This window comes from Pan paniscus, chromosome 1 (assembly GCF_029289425.2).
Source record: "Pan paniscus chromosome 1, NHGRI_mPanPan1-v2.0_pri, whole genome shotgun sequence".
NCBI lineage: Eukaryota > Metazoa > Chordata > Mammalia > Primates > Hominidae > Pan > Pan paniscus.
The window spans coordinates 216,200,153-216,219,842 of NC_073249.2; the positions used below are offsets into that span (position 1 = coordinate 216,200,153).

Here is a 19,690-nt window from a genome sequence, read left to right on the forward strand (position 1 = left end):
TCTGGTTCAGGCTGTGGTCTTCCTACCCCCGCCGATTGCTCCAGATGGCCCCAAGGAGGCTGCCTTCTGAAGAGATAGCCAGGAACAGGCAGAGCAGAGGTCAGTACGTGGGAAGACAGGAGTTATTTGCCGCCACACAAAGAGGGTCTTTCAGGCTATGGCGCCACAGGTTTCATTCAGCGCAGTGTCTACAGACTTTGGGCTGTGGTTCTTGTGCATGGAACTTACTGGAAGCAAGCAAGCTGGAAGTTTTCCAAAGTTTCAAAAGAACGGTTTTTCCAGGGAAACCACGCACCCTGATGCATTATGGGCCCTGTGGCAGCATTCCAGCCTGTACGGTGATGGGAAAGAAGCATTTCTCTCTGGGTTAGGCTGTTGCTGTTTTGGACTTCTGTTATACACGGCTAAATCTGTAAGCTGATCTCAGCTTTGTAAATGTTGTAATTTTTTTTTTTTTTTTTGAGACAGTCTTGCTCTGTCCCCCAAGCTGGAGTGCAATGGCACTATCTCGGCTCACTGCAACTTCCGCCTCCTGGGTTCAAGTGATTCTCATGCCTCTGCCTCCCAAGTAGCTGGGATTACAGGCATGTGCCACCATGTCTGGCTAGTTTTTAAATTTTTTACTAGAGATGGGGTTTTGCCATATTGGCCAGGCTGGTCTCAAACTCCTGACCTCAAGTGATCAGCCTGCCTTGGCCTCCCAAAGTACTGGGATTATATGGGTGAGCCACGGCACCTGGCCTAAATTTTGTAACTTTTTTTTCTTTTTTGAGACAGAGTATCACTGTCGCCCCGGCTGGAGTGCAGTGGCATGATCCGGCTCACTGCAACCTCCGCCTCCCAGGTTCAAGCCATTCTTCCGCCTCAGACTCCTGAGTAGCTGGGACTACAGGTGTGCATCACCATCCCCAGCTAATTTTTGTATTTTTAGCAGAGACGGGGTTTCGCCATGTTGGCCAGGCTGGTCACGAACTCCTGACCTCAAGTGATCCTCCTGCCTCGGCCTCCCAAAGTGCTGGGATTACAGGAGTGAGCCACCAAGCCCAGCCTGATTTTGTAACTTCTGTTTGACAGAAAGGCTTTGAATTATCTTCTCCCTGTGGCCAAAGAATTTCTAAAGAAACCACTGACTCCTACAGGTTCTCTGACTCAAAATTATACGTGGAACAACAAACCAAGCCCCACTGAAATATGGGACAAAGGACTTGACTTCTCCAAAGAAGATACACAAACAGGCCGGGTGCAGTGGCTTGTGCCTATAATCCCAGCATTTTGGGAGGCCCAGGTAGGAACAGCCTGAGGCCTGGACAACATAGCAAGACCCTGTCTCTATTAAAAATAAACTAATAAACATGTACTCCTGAACTTAAGTTAAAAAAAAAAAACTGTTAATAAATATTTTAAAAATACACAAATGGCCAATAAGCATATTAAAACATGCTCAACTTCACTAATCCTTAGGGAAATGCTAATAAAAACCACAATGAGATACACTTCACAGCCATTAGGATGGCTACTACCGAAAAACCAGAAAATAGCAAGTGCTGTTGACGATGAGGAAAAATTGGAACTCTTGTGCATCACTGGTCGGAAAGTAAAACAGTATAGCAGTTCCTTGAAAAATTAAAAATAGAATTACTGGCCGGAGGTGGTAGCTCACGCCTGTAATCCCAGCACTTTGGGAGGCTAAGGTGGCAGATCCCTTGATCTCAGGAGTTCAAGACCAGCCTCAGTAACATAGTGAAACCCCTTCTCCACAAAAAGTACAAAAAAATTAGCCAGGAGTGGTAGCACGCACCTATAGTCCCAGCTACCTAGGGGGCTAAGGCAAGAGAATCAATCACTTGAGCTTAAGAGGTCGAGGCTGCAGTGGGCGGAGATGGCCCCACTGCACTCCAGCCTGAGTGACAAAGTGAGATCCTGTGTCAAAAATAAAAAAACATAGAATCACCTTCTGATCCTGCAATTCCACTTCTGTATACCCAAAATAATTGAAAGCAGGGACTCAGACTTTGTTTCTCCAGAGAGAGGGAAAGGTTTTTATAGCTTCATAAACTCCAGGAAAAAGCCCTAGGACAGCATAGCCCAGTTCCATCTCTAAGCCGAGAAACCTTAGAGAAAGTTCATGCCTCGTTTCCGCATTTATTCCACTTACAAAAACAAGAATTTCATATTATGCAACCAACACATACAAGAGGTGAGTGAAAGACAGGGTGCTGCCTACTCTCCCAGACTGGACATCTGGGCTCTCTGCTAACCTTGCCTCCAACTCACCGCCCAGCCCTGTTTCCTCATCTGTCCCTCCTGGGGCTCTGAGTGACCCGCGGCTCCCATGGCTGGGTGGAGGAGCCATGTGACCCCAGAGACTCCCAGAGAGCCCTTCTATCAATGGATCCCGGTTCTGGTACCAGGAAGGAGAGAGCTCAGTCACTCAACACGACTCACGGCTTCAGCGGAGGCCCTCGCTAAAATGACTTTTTAATAACCTTGGCCCAGCCTGCCTAGGGGACCCCCCCTCCCCCATCTGGTGGAGGCCACTACCCAGAGCTGGGGATCTGCGGAAGGAGCCACCCTCATGGTGATGGACACACATTGCCTAGTCCCAGTGGTTACAGTATCTTCCTTCCGCAGGTGCCAGGAGGGCAGGCTGAGAGGCCAGAGTGCCTTCTGGGCCTCAAGTGCATTAGCAGGATGGAACCAGCACACGTGGGACTCGAGCTGCAGAGCACTGAGCTTTATTTACAAACTTCCACAGAATCCCTCACCCTCCACCCCAGGGTCCTCCCTCTCTGGAACTCAGGCAGCAGACAAGCCTGGGTCCACCCACCTGCCCAACCTAGGACAGCTGGGCCTGAGCTGGGCGGGCAGGGGATTCCATCTCCTGGGTGCGCCTGCCAGAGGGGAGAGGCTGCAGGCGGTGGGAATGCTGTTCTCCCCCAGGAGTCAGTCCTCAGGGCTTCTGCCGTGGGACGTGGGGCTGAGGGACCTGGGGCACTGACCAGGTCGGGATTGGGGGCAGCACCTGCATTGGTGAGGCCTGGATGGGGAATAGGGAAGTCTCAGGGGGGCCACTTGAAAGGGACAGGTCATCCCCAGTTCCAGCCACATTCCCTCCTGCTGGATCTTGCAGTCAGGGTGGCCTTCCTGGGTGGAGCAGGGCAGGCGGCAGGGAGCAGAGGAGTTCCGAGGGATGGCTAGGGTCAGGGCTGGAGGGCTGGACCCTGCAGAGAGACACTCCCAGGCTCCATCCTCCCCACCTCAATCCTACCCCCCAGGAGGCTCTGCAGTCCCCAGGCCTGCTGCAAGGTCTCTGTCCCTCTAGGGGGCACCCCAGGCTAGGATGCGATCTGGACCGTACCAGGTGAAAAGGGCTGCTGGTGCCTGACAGCTTCTGGTGCTGGGCCTCAGCGGAGACAGAGGACCAGAGGTCCAGGTTCCTGGGGGCTGAGCTTTTCTCAGACTTCGGAGGAAAAATGTCCCAGCCCAGCAGGCAGTGCTGTGGAAGGCAAGGGGTTAAAAGTGCCTGACCTGGGACAGGCTCCCCGCTGACTGGGCACACCCCCATCAGGGAGGGACTGTGCCCCCCATTAGGAAGGAGGCCCCCACCAGGGCAGGGCCTGTGTCTACCCACAAGATTACCCCAGCTCTCCCCTTTCTTATCCTGGCAGATCCAGCCATCCCTGGGGCCCTGAGAGCTGAAATGGGAGGAGGATAGGACAGTGACAGTGACATTCACAGGGTACTTCCTGCTGTAGGCTCTCCAAGCACCCGCATGGATTGCTTCACTCAACAGCCCCACCTCACCACCAACATCCCTGAGGATGGCGCTGTTATGTCCATTTTACGGACCAGCAAACTGACTTTCCTCTGCATCCTTCTCCTCCTCTGACCCCAGCTGCCCTACTCTCAATTTAGGAGTCAGGGGGAGTTGCCACTGGCACCCCATCCCGACCTGGAGACACAGGAAAGGACATTTTTTTTTTTTTTTTGAGATGGAGTCTCACTCTGTCACCCAGGCTGCAGTGCAGTGGCAAGATCTCAGCTCACTGCAGCCTCTGCTTCCCAGGTTCAAGTGATCCTCCCACCTCAGCCTCCCAAGTAGCTGGGACTACAGTGGAGGCTGCAGTGAGCTGAGACCGTGCCAGTGCACTCCAGCCTGGGCAGTAAGAACAAAACTCGGTCTCAAAAAAAAAAAAAAAAAGAAGCAGCAGCAGCACAGAGACCTAGGTTCGAATCCCAGCTCCTCCACCAAGGCGCCTCCCCCTCTGCTTCGGTCTCCCCACCTGCAGGGTGGGGGTACAGCAGTGCCTACACTCCTGGCTGCTGTGGGGGCTCCATGAGATAAGCCCCCTAAGGACTGTGCCTGCAGTATACAAGAGCGCAATAAACAGGACCCATTCATGTCACGCCAGCCTGCAGGCAGATCACCCTGGAAGCCCCGGGGTGCGTGGAGCGGGGGTCCTACCTCCCTTAGGTACAGGTGTGGGTGATGCAAGAGGCCCAGGCTGTGCTCCAGAGACTTGGGCGCTCACCCTTGTCGAGCCCAGTCTCGCTCTGTGACCCTCCCTGGGGACCTGGGCCAGTCTGAGCCAGCCCCGCCCTCATCGCCATCCAGCCCCACGTGGGTGCTCACCCGGGGCAGGGCCAGTGTGTCAGAGGCGTCAAAGCTCTTTCGCCGGTGGATGTGGTACCGGTGCGGGGGCTCCAGGATCGACAGCGGGATGCTCACCCTGCGGAGGGGGGCAGTGGGGGACCCCTGAGGAGCCTCCCAGTGGTTGGGGGCCCACACCCAGGCCCATCTTTTCTTAAAACCAGTGGTTCAGGCTCTGTCCCCCAAGGTGTCCCAATACTCTGGTCACTCACCTGACCTGCGCTGGCTGCGCCAGGGTCCCAGGGCCCTGCTGGTCTCGCGGTGTCCTGCACAGGCGGCAGGGGGTACCGGGATCCACAGGCACCGGGAACAGGCGCCGGTTGACACGGTAACAGTACACGCCTGCGAGGCCCATGAGAAGCCACAGCTCTCCTTGAGCCAGGAACCCAGGTCCCCAGGCTCCGTGCTGCCCTCAGCGGCCCCCAACCACACAAGCTGCCAATCCCTCTGGGAAGCCCTTTGGCCCATTTCCTCCTAACCCCTTTCCTCCCAGAACCTGGGGCCCACGCCCTAAGGGGTGGGGAGGGACATCCTCCTGGGGCTCTCAGGAGCTGGGATGGAGTCCCACCAGCACAGGGGCACTGCTGGGGAGGGTGGGATGGTGCCACACAGGGCAGCCCCTAATTCGGTGGCCAGGCCTTAGCTCACTCCACCCCTACCAGGGCTTGGCCACCCTGTCCAGACTGCAGGCCTCCCTCCATAAGTCTCAACATCTCAGGGGCCTCCCCAGGCCCCAAACCTCAAATGGGACTGCTCCGGGGCAGGGAAGGCCAGGGCAGTGCGAGGCTGGACTACTCAGCAGCCGAGGGCCCGCACTCACATTCATGGTCTTCCTCCACGCCGCTGCCACTGCTCTCACGCAGGCCTAGCAACTGGGGTCTGAGAGGGCGAGGGGGATGAGCAGGCTGGGGGATGGAGCCGCTCAGCCACCCTCGCCCACCCTCGCCCGCCCCTGCTCACTCAGGATGGCTGCAGATACACTCCTCCTTGTTGGTTTCCCGAAACTCCTGCAGCTTCGAGAAGAAGGCCTCAGGCTGGCTGGTGATGGAAGAGCTGGTGTCCAGAGACCCTGGTGTGGGCAAAGCACCAGGCAGCTGACGGGAGAGGGGCTGGGGGCTGCTGTGTGGCCACCGGCCAAGGCTTGGAGAGACGATCAGCCCTGGCACCCCAGGCCACCTGCTTCATCCCTACTGTGCCTCAAACAGGCCAGGAGAGCCCCTCCAGTCACTGGGACTGTTGGTTGGTTTCAGTGTCTGTCTACCCTGATGCATAGCCAACCATCCATGGAAAAAATATCGACAGAGCCCTTATGACAGGGCTAGATGCTGTTTCATGTGCCAGGAACTAGACAGACAAAGCCCCTGGCCTTAATGAGGCTTACACTGTAAGGTGGCAAGAGATGAACTAGCCACCAAAAAAAAAACCCGTGATACAAGACTGAATGCTGACACCTGCCAGAAAGCAAGAGCAGCGTCAGAGCCTAGTACGGCCGGGCAGCCATACCAGGGAAGGCCTCTCCGAGTGAGATGACCCTGAGCAGAGACATGGAGAAGCCACAGAGACCTCCCAGGAAGGACATCGCAGGGAGATGAAAGAGCAAGCGCAAAGGCCTCGGGGTGGGCATGTGCATGGTTCAGCTGAGGAACAGCCAGGAGGGGAAAGTGGCAGGAAGGCAGCGAGGGTGGAGGAGATGAGGTTAAGAAGCCCAAGGAGGGTCTGGGGAATGGGAGGGACACAATCACATCAGCCACATATTTTTACAGAACTCCTCCTCTGGCTGCTTCAAGTTGAGGGGAAGCAGAGGCATCGGTTAGGATTCAGCTGGGGAGAGGTAGGGGCAGCCCCCAACTTACCATGATTCGACTTAGGATGTTTCTTTTTTTATTTTTTGAGACAGAATCTCACCGTGTTGCCCAGGCTGGAGTGCAGTGGAGCGACCTCGGCTCACTGCAACCTCTGCCTCCCAGGTTCAAGCGATTCTCATGTCTCAGCCACCTACAGAGCTGGAATTACAGGCGTGCGCCACCACACCCAGCTAATTTTTGTATTTTTAGTAGAGACGGGGTTTCACCATCTTGGCCAGGCTGTTCTCAAACTCCTGGCCTGATCCACCTGCCTCGGCCTCCCAAAGTGCTGGGATTACAGGCGTGAGCCACCGCACCCGGCCTAAACAGTATTTTCAACTTATGTTGGGTGTATCAGGATGTAGCTGGATGGTAAATCCAGCAAGTTTATGGCCTGACCTATTTAGTATGTGGAGTTGCCATTTATGGAGACAGGAAAGACTGCAGGAGGAGCACAGCAGTGGAAATCAGGACCTTGATTTCGGACAGAAGGTTAATAACTTCATGGTGATGTGGAGAAGACAGTGGGATATACAAGTCTGGAATTCAGAGGAGAGGTGTGGGCTAGAGATACAAATGGAGAAGTAGAGAAAGTGTCCAAACACCTCAGCGTTTGGGAGATCATAGAGGGAAGATAGAGAGGAGGAGTCAGAAGACCGAGTCCCAGGCCTAGGGGTGTAGCAGTCAGAACAAGGACCTTTCCTTCCCCAGAAGCCTGGGAAGGAGCACCAACAGAGATGGGGGAGAACCGGGAAGCAAGTGGCTGGAAGTTCAGGGGAGAAAGTGCTTCAGGGAGGGAGTGACCACTGTGTCCCCTGCTGCTCAAAGGAAGATGTGGATGAGGGCTAAACTGGGGAGTTGGCACCACGGAGGCCACTGATGACCCAACTGAGGGCCATGTTGATGAAATGCTGGGAGCTGAAGCCCGATTTAAGAAACAGTAGTGGAGCCTGGACACAGTGGCTCATGCCTATAATCCCAGCACTTTGGGAGGCCAAGGCGGGCAGATCACTTGACATCGGGAGTTCCAGACCAGACTGGCCAAGATGGCAAAACCCTGTCTCTGGCTAAAAATACAAAAATAAGCTGAGTGTAGTGGTGCATGCCTGTAATCCCAGCTACTTAGGTGGCTGAGACATGAGAATCACTTGAACCTGAGAGGCGGAGGTTGCAGTGAGCTGAGATCACTGCTCCACTGCACTCCAGCCTGGGTGAAAGAACGAGACTCCATCTCAAAAAAAAAAAAAGAAAGAAAAAGAAAAGAAATAGTAGTGGAGAGAAATTGAAGTCAACGAGGCTAGACAGCCCTTTTGAAGAGGAAGTTTTGTTATCGAGAAATTAGGCAGTCACTGGAAGCAAATGTGGGCTAAAGGTAGAAATGTGGCATCGGGATGAGAAATAACAGACAGCGGCTTTACCCCGACTGGATGTGAGCTGCTGGTAAGATTCTGTCTCACCGGGCCTCAGCCTTCCCATCTGTGAATGGGCACCATGGTGGTGCCTACCTAATAAGCTTATTATAAAGGGCAAAGGAGTCAGCGGGAGGAACAGGAAGCACAGCTCAGAGCGGTGCCTGCTGCAGGGAGCATGAGATACAACCAGCTCCCAGAATGCTTCCTGCACGTTCATGCTCATGCTAAGGGGCAGGATGAGGATGCAGGACAGAGAGGGAGAGGATCACAGGAAGGAAACCCTGGAGGAGCCAGAAGCAGAGGGGCGGAGCACGCTGGAGCAGGGCCAGGGTCCAGGTGGCAGCATGGACAGTCACCTCGGCAAAGGCAGGGGAGCAGAGCGCATGGACCAAGAGCAGGTATTGGGACAGGCGCCTCCATTTTCCCAGAACCAGGAAGGAGGGCAGTGAGCTGAGAGTTCAAGAAGTACTCAAGGGCAGGGACTGTGTCCCCGCCACCACTTGCTCTCAGCAACTCCACAGTACACCTGTCTTTGTTTTTTGAGACAGAATCTTGCTTTGTCGCCCGGGTTAGAATGCAGTGGCTTGATCTCTGCTCACTGCAGCCTCCACTTCCTGGATTCAAATGATTCTCCTGCCTCAGCGTACTGAGTAGCTGGGTTTATAGGTGCCCGCCACCACACCTGGCTAATTTTTGTATTTTTAGTAGAGACAGAGTTTCACCACGATGCTCAGGCTGGTCTCGAACTCCTGACCTCAAGTGATTTGCCCACCTCGGCCTCCCAAATTGCTGGGATTACAGGCGTGAGCCACCATGCCTGGTCGTGGCCTCCTTTCTGGTCCTGCCATGCCTGTGGCCACTCCATTATGTGTGTAATCCCAGCACTTTGGGAGGCCAAGGCGGGCAGATCACCTGAGGTCAGGAGTTCAAGACCAGCCTGGCCAACATGGTGAAACCCCGTCTCTACTAAAAATACAAAAATAAGCCAAGCATGGTAGTGGACGTCTGTAATCCCAGCTACCTGGGAGGCTGAGGAAGAATTGCTTGAACCAAGGAAGCGGAGGTTGCGATGAGCAGAAATAACACCACTGGACTTGACTCTGGGCAACAGAGAAAAAAAATAAAAATAAAAAAGGAGGAGGCCGCGAGGCTGGAAGAAAGACGGGAGGTCACATCATGGGGCCAGTAGAGGCCAGATCATGCCTCGTAAGTCTAGGTAGGGATTTTGGATTTTACAGTAAGTGCTGGAAAAAGCCCATGGGGAGGTTTGAGTAGGGGAGTGACGTGATCTGATTCCCATGTTTAAAAATTCCCTCTGGCTGCTATGTCAAAAATGACAGTGCACAACCATGTCACCAGCAGCATTATTCCCAACAGCCAAGAGATGGAAAGCACCCAAGTGTCCATCCCTGAATGAACAGATAAACAATATGTGGCATCTACACACAACGGAATGTCACTCAGCCTTAAAAAGGAAGGGAATTCCAGCCAGGCACAGCAGCTCACACCTGTAATCCCAGCACTTTGGGAGGCCGAGGCAGGAGAATCACTTGAGTGCAGGAGTTCGAGACCAGCCTGGCCAACACAGTGAAACCCCATCTCTACTAAAAATGCAAAAATTAGCTGGGTGTGGTGGCGCACACCTGTAATCCCTGCTACTCGGGAGGCTGAGGCACAAGAACCACTCGAACCCGGGAGGTGAAGGTTGCAGTGAGCCGAGATCACACCACTGCACTCCAGCTCGGGAGACACAGTGCGACTCTCTCTCAAAACAAAAAAAAAAAACGACAAAAAAAAAAAAAGGAAGGGAATTCTGACACACAGTACAACATGAATAAATCTTGAGGCCGTTATGTTAAATAAAATAAGCCAGTACAAGAGAACAAAGGCTATATGATTTCACTTATATGAGGTCCCTAGAGGAGTCAAATTCATAGGGACAGAAAGTAGAATGGTGACTGTCCAGGGCTGGAGGGAGGGGGAATGGGAGTAATTATTTAATGGGGAGAGAAGTTTTTGGGAAGATGAAAAAGTTCTGGAGGTGGATGGTAGTAATGAGATAGCTCAACAGTGTAGACATACTTGACGCCACTTAACAGTCCACTTAAAAAACGCTACATATGGCTGGGAGCAGTGGCTCACGCCTGTAATCCCAGCACTTTGGGAGGCTGAGGCGGGCGGATCGCCTGAGGTCAGTTCCAGACCAGCCTGGCCAACATGGTGAAACCCCTTCTCTACTAAAAATACAAAAATTAGCCGGGTGTGGTGGCAGGCACCTGTAATCCCAGCTACTCGGGACGCTGAGGCAGGTGAATCGCTTGAACCCAGGAGGCGGAGGTTGCAGTGAGCGGAGATCACGCCATTGCACTCTAGCCTGGATGACAAGAGTGAGACTTCATCTCAAAAAAAATGCTAAAGTGGTAAATTTTATGTTATGTATTTACACAAACACACATACACATGCAAAGGACAGCAATGGGACATAGGCCAGGGGGAAACCAGCCAGAAGGCAGCTGAGGTTAGGTTGCTGTCGGGGAGAGCAGGACAATAACGTGAAAAGAGCTGGCATTGGTATGAAGTTGTGCAGGGGCCTGGCACATAACAAATGTTCAAACATACGGCAGCTGGGACTCATTCATTCATTCAACAGATGCACCGTCTCAGTGCCTGAGGTTGAGAGAGCAGATACGGCTCAGAAGGTGCTCAGAGGCTGGCGTGAAGGTAGTGAGTTATCACAATTGTATACTCACAGTCAGTGACAGACCAAACTCTTTGTTCTACTCTTTCCCCCTTCTTCTCACTGCTGCTCATCTCGTTTTTTTTGTTTGCTTGTGTTTTGGAGACGGAGTCTCACTCTGTCACCCAGGCTGGAGTGCAGTGGTGCAATATCGGCTCACTGCAACCTCCGCCTCCCGGGTTCAAGCAATTCTCTTGCCTCAGCCTCCCAAGTAGCTGGGATTATAGGCCCGTGCCACCACACCCGGCTAATTATTGTATTTTTAGTAGATACGGGGTTTCACCATGTTGGTCAAGCTGGTCTCAAACTCCTGACCTCGTGATCCACCCACCTCATCCTCCCAAAGTGCTGGGATTACAGGCGTGAGTCACCGTGCCCGGCCTGTCTTCTCTTAAAAAGCAAAGAAAAAAAAAAAGCCGGGCATGGTGGCTCATGCCTGTAATCCCAGCACTTTGGAAGAGCTAACTGAGGCGAGCTAACACGGTGAAATCCCGTCTCTACTAAAAAAAAAAAAAAATACAAACAAATTAGCCAGGCGTGGTGGCAGGCGCCTGTAGTCCCAGCTACTCGGGAGGCTGAGGCAGGAGAATGGTATGAACCTGGGAGGCAGGGCTTGCAGTGAGCCGAGATTGCGCCACTTCACTCCAGCCTGGGCGACAGAGCGAGACTCTATCTCAAAAATAAATAAATAAATAAATAAATAAATAAATAAGAAAACAAAGAAGGTGGCTCTGGGGGGCGGTGGCTCACTCCCGTAATCCTAGCACTTTGGGAGACCAAGGTAGGTGGATATCTTGAGCTCAGTAGCTTGAGACCAGCCTGGCCAATACGGGGAAACCCCATCTCTACTTAAAATACAAAAATTAGCCGGGCGTGGTGGTGCTCGCCTGTAATCCCAGCTACTCGGGAGGCCAAGGGATGAGAATCACTTGAACCTGGGAGGTGGAGGTTGCTGTGAGCCAACATCGCACTACTGCACTCCAGCCTGGGGGACAGAGTGAGACTCCGTCTCAAAAAAAAAAAAAAAAAAAAATAAGAGGGTGCTCCCCACAGAGGATGGCACGGTCAGAGAAACAAGCAACAGCACTGGGTGGAGGCTCAGACAGGAGCATGGAGGATCCCAGGCCTCCACCTCGCACTCCCAGGCAAAGTGTGTGCAGGGCAGCAGCACGCCTTACCTGCAATCCAGTCATAGCCCAGGTATGGCCTGAGGCGCCAGCTCCTCTCTGGAACTGCAGACTCCTCAGAGAAGGTCACCCTGGGCTGAGGAAGGAAGCACAGAGGGACAAGGACTAAGCCAAGAGGCCTGGCCCAGAGGAAGCTGCAATTCGAGGGACAGAGAGACTGTGTCTTAACTTACACCTTGACTTGCAGCCCAGGGCTCAGCCAAGGGCACAAGAGCAAGAAGGGAAACGTTTGGTCCCACTTTATGTGTGGCTGTGAACAAATCCTGGCCTCTTCTCAAAGCACTGTCTGAGAAACTCACAGCTACCACCTAGCGAGCATTTAGGCTGAGCCAGACCCAACTCACAGTATCTCCCAGGAGCCTCTTATTCTGCAAGGGAGGCTGCCCACAAGCACATGTGTCAGATAGGGAAACTGAGGCCCAAGGCAGCTCCTCCCATCAGCAGATGTCCCGCTCTCCCACGTTACCTTGGACAGCTTGCTCTGTTGAGCCAGGATGGACCTCAGGGCCTGTGCCTCCTGGGGTCCCAGATCACCCAGCCTCCCTGAGGGCTCTGGGTCCCTCAGGCTTGAGGTGCCCAGCGAGGGTGCTGAGTGGGGTCTCGGTCGGCCCAGGGACTCCTGGTGCTGGCATTTGGCAGGTGGGAGAGAGGCCACCCCTGATCTGGCCACATCACGGAGGTCCCCTTGGCAGGCATCTGGTGGGCCCCACACGGAGGACCGGCCCTGTGGGCAGGAGGTGCTCAAGGAAGTTGAGGACGTCTCTGGGGTCGATGGAGTCTCTGAGTTGTAGCTGCTGCTGGATTCCAGGCTTGACTGGAGAGAGGGGCCGGGTCACCCAGGGAGTGGCTGCCAGAACCTACCCAGCGGGCCTACGCCAGGCACCAAGGCAAGCATCCTCATCCTGCTCCGGCCTCAGCAGTGACCAAGGCCAGTCTCTTCCCTCCCCAGCCCTCAATGTCCCATCATCAGTAAAATGGGTGTATTGAACAAGATGAGCCCAGAAGCCTGGATGCTGGCCTGAAGGTCAGGTAGCCCCTTCCTCTGGGGTTCCCAAGGCGGGCACACACCTCCGAGGCTGCCCTGGCCACTGACCGCCGCACAGCATCCTGCCCCACCCACAGCTGCCTCAGGAGCTCCAGATTGAGCAGCCGCAGCTGTGCCAGTTCCTCAGCCTCCACCATTCTGGGCCTCTCTCAGCAGGTGTCACTTGCCCCTGGGCCGCAGGATGTCCTCAGGGCTGGGTTCCAGGCCCAGCTCTTCTACCTGAAGTCAAGACAGCAGGACACGGGGCTCAGTAGGGTGCCCTGTGGTGCCAGAGACCCCCATTTGACACTCTTTAACTGTACTGCCTCAGGCAAGTTATTTAACTTCTCTGTGCCTCAGTTTCCTCATCTGCTGGACGACAACAGTATCTACCTCATACGATTGTTGTTAGAATTAAAGAAAGCATGTTAAGCCTGGACAACATTTGTAGAAACATTTTTTTTTTGTTTTGTTTTGTTTTGTTTTGAGACGGAGTCTTGCTCTGTCGCCCAGGCTGGAGTGCAGTGGCGCAATCTCGGCTCACTGCAAGCTCCGCCTCCCGGGTTCACGCCATTTTCCTGCCTCAGCCTCCCGAGTAGCTGGGACTACAGGCGCCCGCCACCACGCCCAGCTAATTTTTTGTATTTTTAGTAGAGATGGGGTTTCACCGTGTTAGCCAGGATGGTCTCGATCTCCTGACCTTGTGATCCACTGCCTCGGTCTCCCAAAGTGCTGGGATTACAGGCATGAGCTACAGTGCCCGGCCAAAAAAAAAATTTGATTAGCTGGCCATGGTGGCACTTGTCTGTGGCCCCAGCTACTCAGGAGGATAGCTTTAGCCCAGGAGACCCAGGCTGCAGTGAGCCATGGTTGCATCACTGTAAAAAAAACAAAAAACAAAAAAACAAAAAACAGGCCAAGTGGCTCACGTCTGTAATCCCAGCACTTTGGGAGGCTGAGGCAGGAGGATCACCTGAGGTCAGGAGTTTGAGATGAGCCTAGCCAACATGGCGAGAGACCTCGTCACTACTAAAAATGCAAAAATTAGCCGGGCGTGGTGGCACGCGCCTGTAATCCCAGCTACTCAGGAGGCTGAGGCAGGAGAATCACCTGAACCCGGGAGGCAGAGGTTGCGGTGAGCCGAGATAACACCATTGCACTCCAGCCTGGGCGACAGGGTGAGACTCCGTCTCAAAAACAGCAGCAACAACAACAAACAATTAGCCGGGTGTGGTGGTGGGCGCCTGTAATCCCAGCTACTCAGGAGGCTGCTGAGGCAGGAGAATCGCTTGAAGCTGGGAGGTGGAGGTTGTAGTGAGTGGAGATCACACTACTGCACTCCAGCCTGGGTGACAGAGCAAGACTGTCACACACACACACAAAATACAAAAAACAAAGCACTCAGTACAGTGCTTACTTAATACAGTGCTTACAGTGGTATATAGTAAGCATTCAATAAACGTCTATTATTACCAAAATGGCTGGGGCAAGGGCATGCTTCTTTTCTTGGCTCACTGCAACCTCCGCCTCCTGGGCAGTAGTTTGGACAAGCTTGCTTTATAACTGGTGAGTCCAATACAAATCAGGCTTCAAAAGGGATTCTTCCTCCTTTCCTGTCCTCCCTTCCTCCTTCACTTTCTTTTTACATATGAAGAAACCAAAGCTCAGGGAAGTTAAGCAACTTGCCCCAAGTCACACAGCTAGCAAGAGGCTAGATCTGAACCACAATTTGACTCCAGGGTCCATGAGTTCAGGGTTCTTGGAAAGCCTTTCCCTGGAAGTGTAGGGGAGCCTGGGAAAACTCCGCCTCCTCCTCCCAGCCCTTGCCCCCCACCTCCAAGGATCCTCAGGATCGGGTGCAAGGTCTGCAGCACAAAGTAGCCGACTACCCCGGAACCTCCCCACACGTATATTACCCCGCAGGGCTGGGGGGCACGGAGATGCAGTCCAGAGGGGCCAACTGTTTGATCCGCAGGACAAAGATCCCGGCCCCCACCCCTAACTGGCCAAGTGGCTCTGGGCCACACCCCTGTAGTCAGAGGGTCGCCGTTTTCGCACGGGGTCAAAGGGCACAGCTGGCCTTGCCCTCCCCTGGCCCCGGCCGCGCTTTGGAAAGGAAAAAGCTGAGCGGAGACACCGGGAAAGCGACGCTCCAGAAACACCGGGGCCGCAGAAGTAACAGAGGGCGAGCGGGCGGACGCCGAGGCGGGACCCCGGCAGAGGCAGATGCAGCCTCCCCTTCTTTTCCACTGCGGCCCCCGAGCCCCTCGCGGGAATGCACGTGGGGCCTCCTGCCGAGCCCTTCCGCCCCACCCCAGTCCTGGCGCCCAGCACTCACCCGGCGAATCCCCTAGCCTGCGCCGCCGTAGCCGCCGCAGCCGCCTGAGCGGTTCCAGGGACCTCGGCCGGCCGTCTTGATTGGTCAGGTGAGGGGCAGGGCCGGGACGCCTGGTGAGCGTTACTCGGCGATCCGAAGTGGCAGTTTCAGCGTGGGGGCGGGACTAAGAGCGGAGCTACACAACCGATTGGTCAATTTTCGAGGCCGGTGCGGAGGTCGATTCCTGGAATGGGGCGGGCCCCGGAAGGGCGGGCTCCGATTGGTCAGCTGCGGGACTGGATACGCTGAGTTCAGCAGCGGCAGTTTCAGTCAGGCTCGGCGGCCTAGGCTCGGCGCAGGCGGCAGTCCGGAGCGGCGGGGTAGGTGGGGCAGGAGGCTGGCTACTCATTGTACTCATCGTTTCATACTTTTCTTTTTTTTTTTGGAGACGGAGTCTCGCTCTGTTGCCCAGGCTGGAGTGCAGTGGCGCGATCTCGGCTCACCACAACCTCTACCTCCCGAGTTCAAGCGATTGATTCTTCTGCCTCAGCCTCCCGAGTAGCTGGGACTACAGGCGAGCGCCACCATGCCCGGCCTTTTTTTTTTTTTTTTTTGTATTTTTAGTAGAGACAGGGTTTCACTATGTTGGCCAGGTTGGTCTCGAACTCCTGACCTCGTGATCCGCCCGCCTCGGCCTCCCAAAATGCTGGGATTACAGGCGTGAGCCACCGCGCCCGGCCTCCTTTATACTTTCATTCAGGTTTTTAGCGAGTGCCCGCTTTGCGCCAGAAGATAAGGACTACGCAGTAAACAAGAAAGTGTAGTATTGGGGCCGGCCGCGGTTGCTCACGCCAGTAAACCTAAAAATACAAAAATTAGCGGGGCGAGGTGACCGGCGCCTGTAATCCCAGCTACTAGGGAGGCTAAGGCAGGAGAATCGCTTGAACCCAGCTACTAGGGAGGCAGAGGTTGCAGTGAACCGAGATCGCGCCACTGCACTCCAGCCTGGATGACAGAGCAAGACGCAAGACTCCATCTCAAAAAAGAAAAAAAAAAAAAGATACCCAGCCTGGGCAACATGGCAAAACCCCGTCTCTACAAAAAATGAGCCAGGCACGTACCTGTAGTCCCAGCTACTCGGGAGGCTGAGATGGGAGGATCACCTGAGTCCAAGAGGCTGAGGCTGTGGTGAGCTTTGATTGCACCACTGCACTCCAGCCTGACTGAGAGACCCTGTCTCAATAAATAAATTAATTTAAGAAAGAAAGAAAGTGTGGTATTGGCGTCCAGGTAGACAAATGGATCAATGCAACAGAATAGAGTTCCGATATGTGAGCAATTAATTTTTGACAAAACTGAAAGTGCAATTCAGTGGAGAAAGGATAATGCCTTCGGCCCGGGGCGGTGGCTCACGCCTGTAATCCCAGCGCTTTGGGATGCCGAGGTGGGCAGATCGCTTGAGGTAACGAGTTACAGACCAGCGACACCCAGCACCCCCCTACAAAAAATTTATTTTATCAATAATGTGTGTGGAAACTTGGAAAAACAAGAAAAGATGGTGTCTTCAACAAATGTTGTAGGTATAATTGGATATCCACACACTCATCCTTAAAAAAAAAAAAAAGAAACCCATATGCAAAAATTAACCTAGAATGGATCATAGATCTAGTTGTGAAACCTAAACTATATAACTTAGAAAAACTGGGGCCGGGCGCAGTGGCCCACGCCTGTAATCCCAGCACTTTGGGAGGCCGACGCGGGTGGATCGCCTGAGGTCAGGAGTTCAAGATCAGCCTGGGCAACATGGCGAAACCCCGTCTCTACTAAAAATACAAAAATTGGCTGGGCGTGCTGGCTCACGTCTGTAATCCCAGCACTTTGGGAGGTCCAGGCAGGCAGATCACCTGTGGTCGGGAGTTCCAGACCAGCCTGACCAACATGGAGAAACCCCGTCTCTACTAAAAATACAAAATTAGCCGGGCATGGTGGCGCATACCTGTAATCCCAGCTACTCGGGAGGCTGAGGCAGGAGAATCGCTTGAACCCGGGAGGCAGAGGTCGTGGTGAGCCAAAATCGCACCATTGCACTCCAGCCTGGGCAACAAGAGCGAAACTCTGTCTCAAATTAAAAAAAAAAAAAAAAAAAAAAAAAGAATGAAAAGAAGATAGGTAGCCCCTCTACCTCCAGAAGAGTCGAGGGTGATAACACCAGGCACCGAGCTAGCAGGAAGCCCTCCGACTCAAGAAGATGGCTGATCCTTGGCAGGAATGCATGGATTATGCAGTAACTCTAGCAAGATGAGCTGGAGAGGTAGTTTGTGATGCTCTAAAAAATGAAATGAGGCCGGGCACGACGTCTCACGCCTGTAATCCTAGCACTTTGGGAGGCCGAGGCGGGCGGATCAGTTGAGGTCAGGAATTCGAAACCAGCCTGGCTAACATGGTGAAACCCCATCTCTATTAAAAATTTAAAAAAATTAGCCAGGTGTGGTGGCGGGCGCCTGTAATCCCAGCTACTCGAGAGGCTGAGGCAGGAGAATGGCTTGAACCTGGGAGGCGGAGGTTGTAGTGAGCCGCGATTGTGCCACGGCACTCCAGCCTGGGTGACAGAGTAAGACTGTCTCAAAAAAAAAAAAAAAAAAATATATATATATATATAGATAGATAGATAGATAGATATCTATATATATGAACCCACATTCACTACTGGTGGGGATATAAGACAGTATAAACACTTCGCAAAATCTGTAGAAGTTAAACATGAATTTACCATATGGCCCAGCAAGTCCAGCCTGAGATATCTACCTACAAAAAATGAAAACATCTGCCTACACAGAGATTTGAACACTAATGTTCCTAGCAGAAATACGCATAATGTTGTCTAGAAGATCACCAGGGTGGCTAAATAGCAGAAAGGAGCACTTTATTGTTGATACTTGTTTACAATCCAGGAAGAGACGGTCTGCAGCATGCACTGAAGGTGCTCTCTTCCAAGAGAGAAAGGACAGGTTGGGTTTTATGCCTCACAGGGCCCATATTCATACATATTTAGCAGGTTTGAGGGAAAAGCTGTATACATATTTATGAGAGGAGGTGAGCTCATGTGCAATGGCTAAACAGGTTGTTCACAGCTTCTGTAAGCTGGCTGAAACTGGCTTAAGTTCTGCAGTTGCTTATCAGAAAAGAATGTTTATTGGCTGGGTGTGATGGCTCATGCCTGTAGTTCCGGAACTCTGGGAGGCTGAGGCAGGAGGATCACTTGAGCTTCGGAATTAGAGGCCAGCCTGGGCAACACAGTGAAATCCCATCTTTTTTTTTTTTTTTTTGAGACGGGGTCTCATTCTGTTGCCTAGGTTGGAGTGCAGTGATGCAATCTCGGCTCACTGCAGCCTCCACCTCCTGGGTTCAAGTGATCCTCCTACCTCAGCCCCCGGAATAGCTGGGACTACCAGTGCACACCACCATGCTGGGCTAATTTTTGTATTTTTTGTAGAGACAGGGTTTTGCCAGATTGCCCAGGCTGGTCTCAAACTCATGAATTCAAGCGATCCGTTCACCTCAGCCTCCCAAAGTGCTGGGATTACAGGCATGAGGCACTGTGCCCAGCCAACATACATCCTCTATTTGAAAAATTAAATTAAATTAAAAAAAGAAAAAGAATATTTGTGTCCAGACATGGTGGCTCACACCTATAATCCCAGCACTTTGGGAGGCCAAGGTGTGAGGATCATTTGAGATCAGGAGTTCGAAACCAGCCTGAGTAACATAGTGAGATCCCTCGTCTCTACAAAAAACAAAAAATTATCCAGGCATGGTGGCGCACACTTTTAATCCCAGCTATTCGGGAGGCTAAGGTGAGAGGATCACTTGAGCCTGGGAGGTCAAGTCTGCAGTGAGCCGTGATTGCACCACTGCACTCCAGCCAACAAAAACCTACCTCAAAAAAAAAAAAAAAGTTTGTCAGACCGGTCCCCTATGTAATCAGAGGCATAAGGGTTTGGTTTGTAAATCAAGACTTGAGATAATTTGCCTGATGGCTCCTGATGTTAGGGAGTTTAGCGAGTATGTTGTTTTTCTTTGTAATTGAAAAAGGTTACTAATCAGTGAGTGAGATTTTTGTTGTTGTTGTTGTTGTTTTGAGAGGGAGCCTCCCTCTGTTGCCAGGCTGGAGCGCAATGGCATGATCTCGGCTCATTGCAACCCCCACCTCCCAGGTTTAAGCAATTCTCGTGCCTCAGCCACCCTAGTATCTGGGATTACAGGTGCACGCCACCAAGCCTGGCTAATTTTTGTATTTCTAGTAGAGATGGGGTTTCACCATGTTGGCCAGGCTGGTCTTGAACTCCTGACCTCGTGATCCGCCCACCTCCCAAAAGTGTTGGGATTACAGGTGTGAGCCATCGCGTCTGGCCCCAGAGGCAGATTTTTATCCACCTTAGTCACTGCTATATCTCCAGTGCTTAGAACCATGCTTAGCACATAGTAAGTGCACAAATATTTTGCTGAATTAATGAACTT

General features: G+C 52.9%; 1 protein-coding gene across 2 annotated transcripts; it reads right to left on the reverse strand.

Annotated features, from left to right (window-relative positions):
* Positions 1 to 2,719: 2,719 nt before the first annotated feature.
* On the reverse strand, positions 2,720 to 17,751 carry MIIP (migration and invasion inhibitory protein). 2 transcript variants are annotated; one of them, XM_008975580.4, is made up of 10 exons: positions 15,194 to 17,751; positions 12,900 to 13,095; positions 12,298 to 12,645; positions 11,823 to 11,907; positions 5,612 to 5,720; positions 5,472 to 5,530; positions 4,864 to 4,993; positions 4,634 to 4,730; positions 3,359 to 3,496; positions 2,720 to 3,221 (listed from the first exon to the last, which is right to left on the reverse strand). In XM_008975580.4, exons 2-10 carry the CDS (start codon positions 13,011 to 13,013, stop codon positions 3,201 to 3,203), a joined length of 1,101 nt encoding a protein of 366 aa, XP_008973828.1. In that variant the 5' UTR covers positions 13,014 to 13,095; positions 15,194 to 17,751; the 3' UTR covers positions 2,720 to 3,200. The 2 variants fall into 2 exon arrangements, with proteins under 2 accessions (XP_008973828.1, XP_003822113.1); XM_003822065.5 differs by having other exon boundaries at positions 2,720 to 3,037; positions 15,194 to 17,741.
* Between the last annotated feature and the right edge of the window lie 1,939 nt (positions 17,752 to 19,690).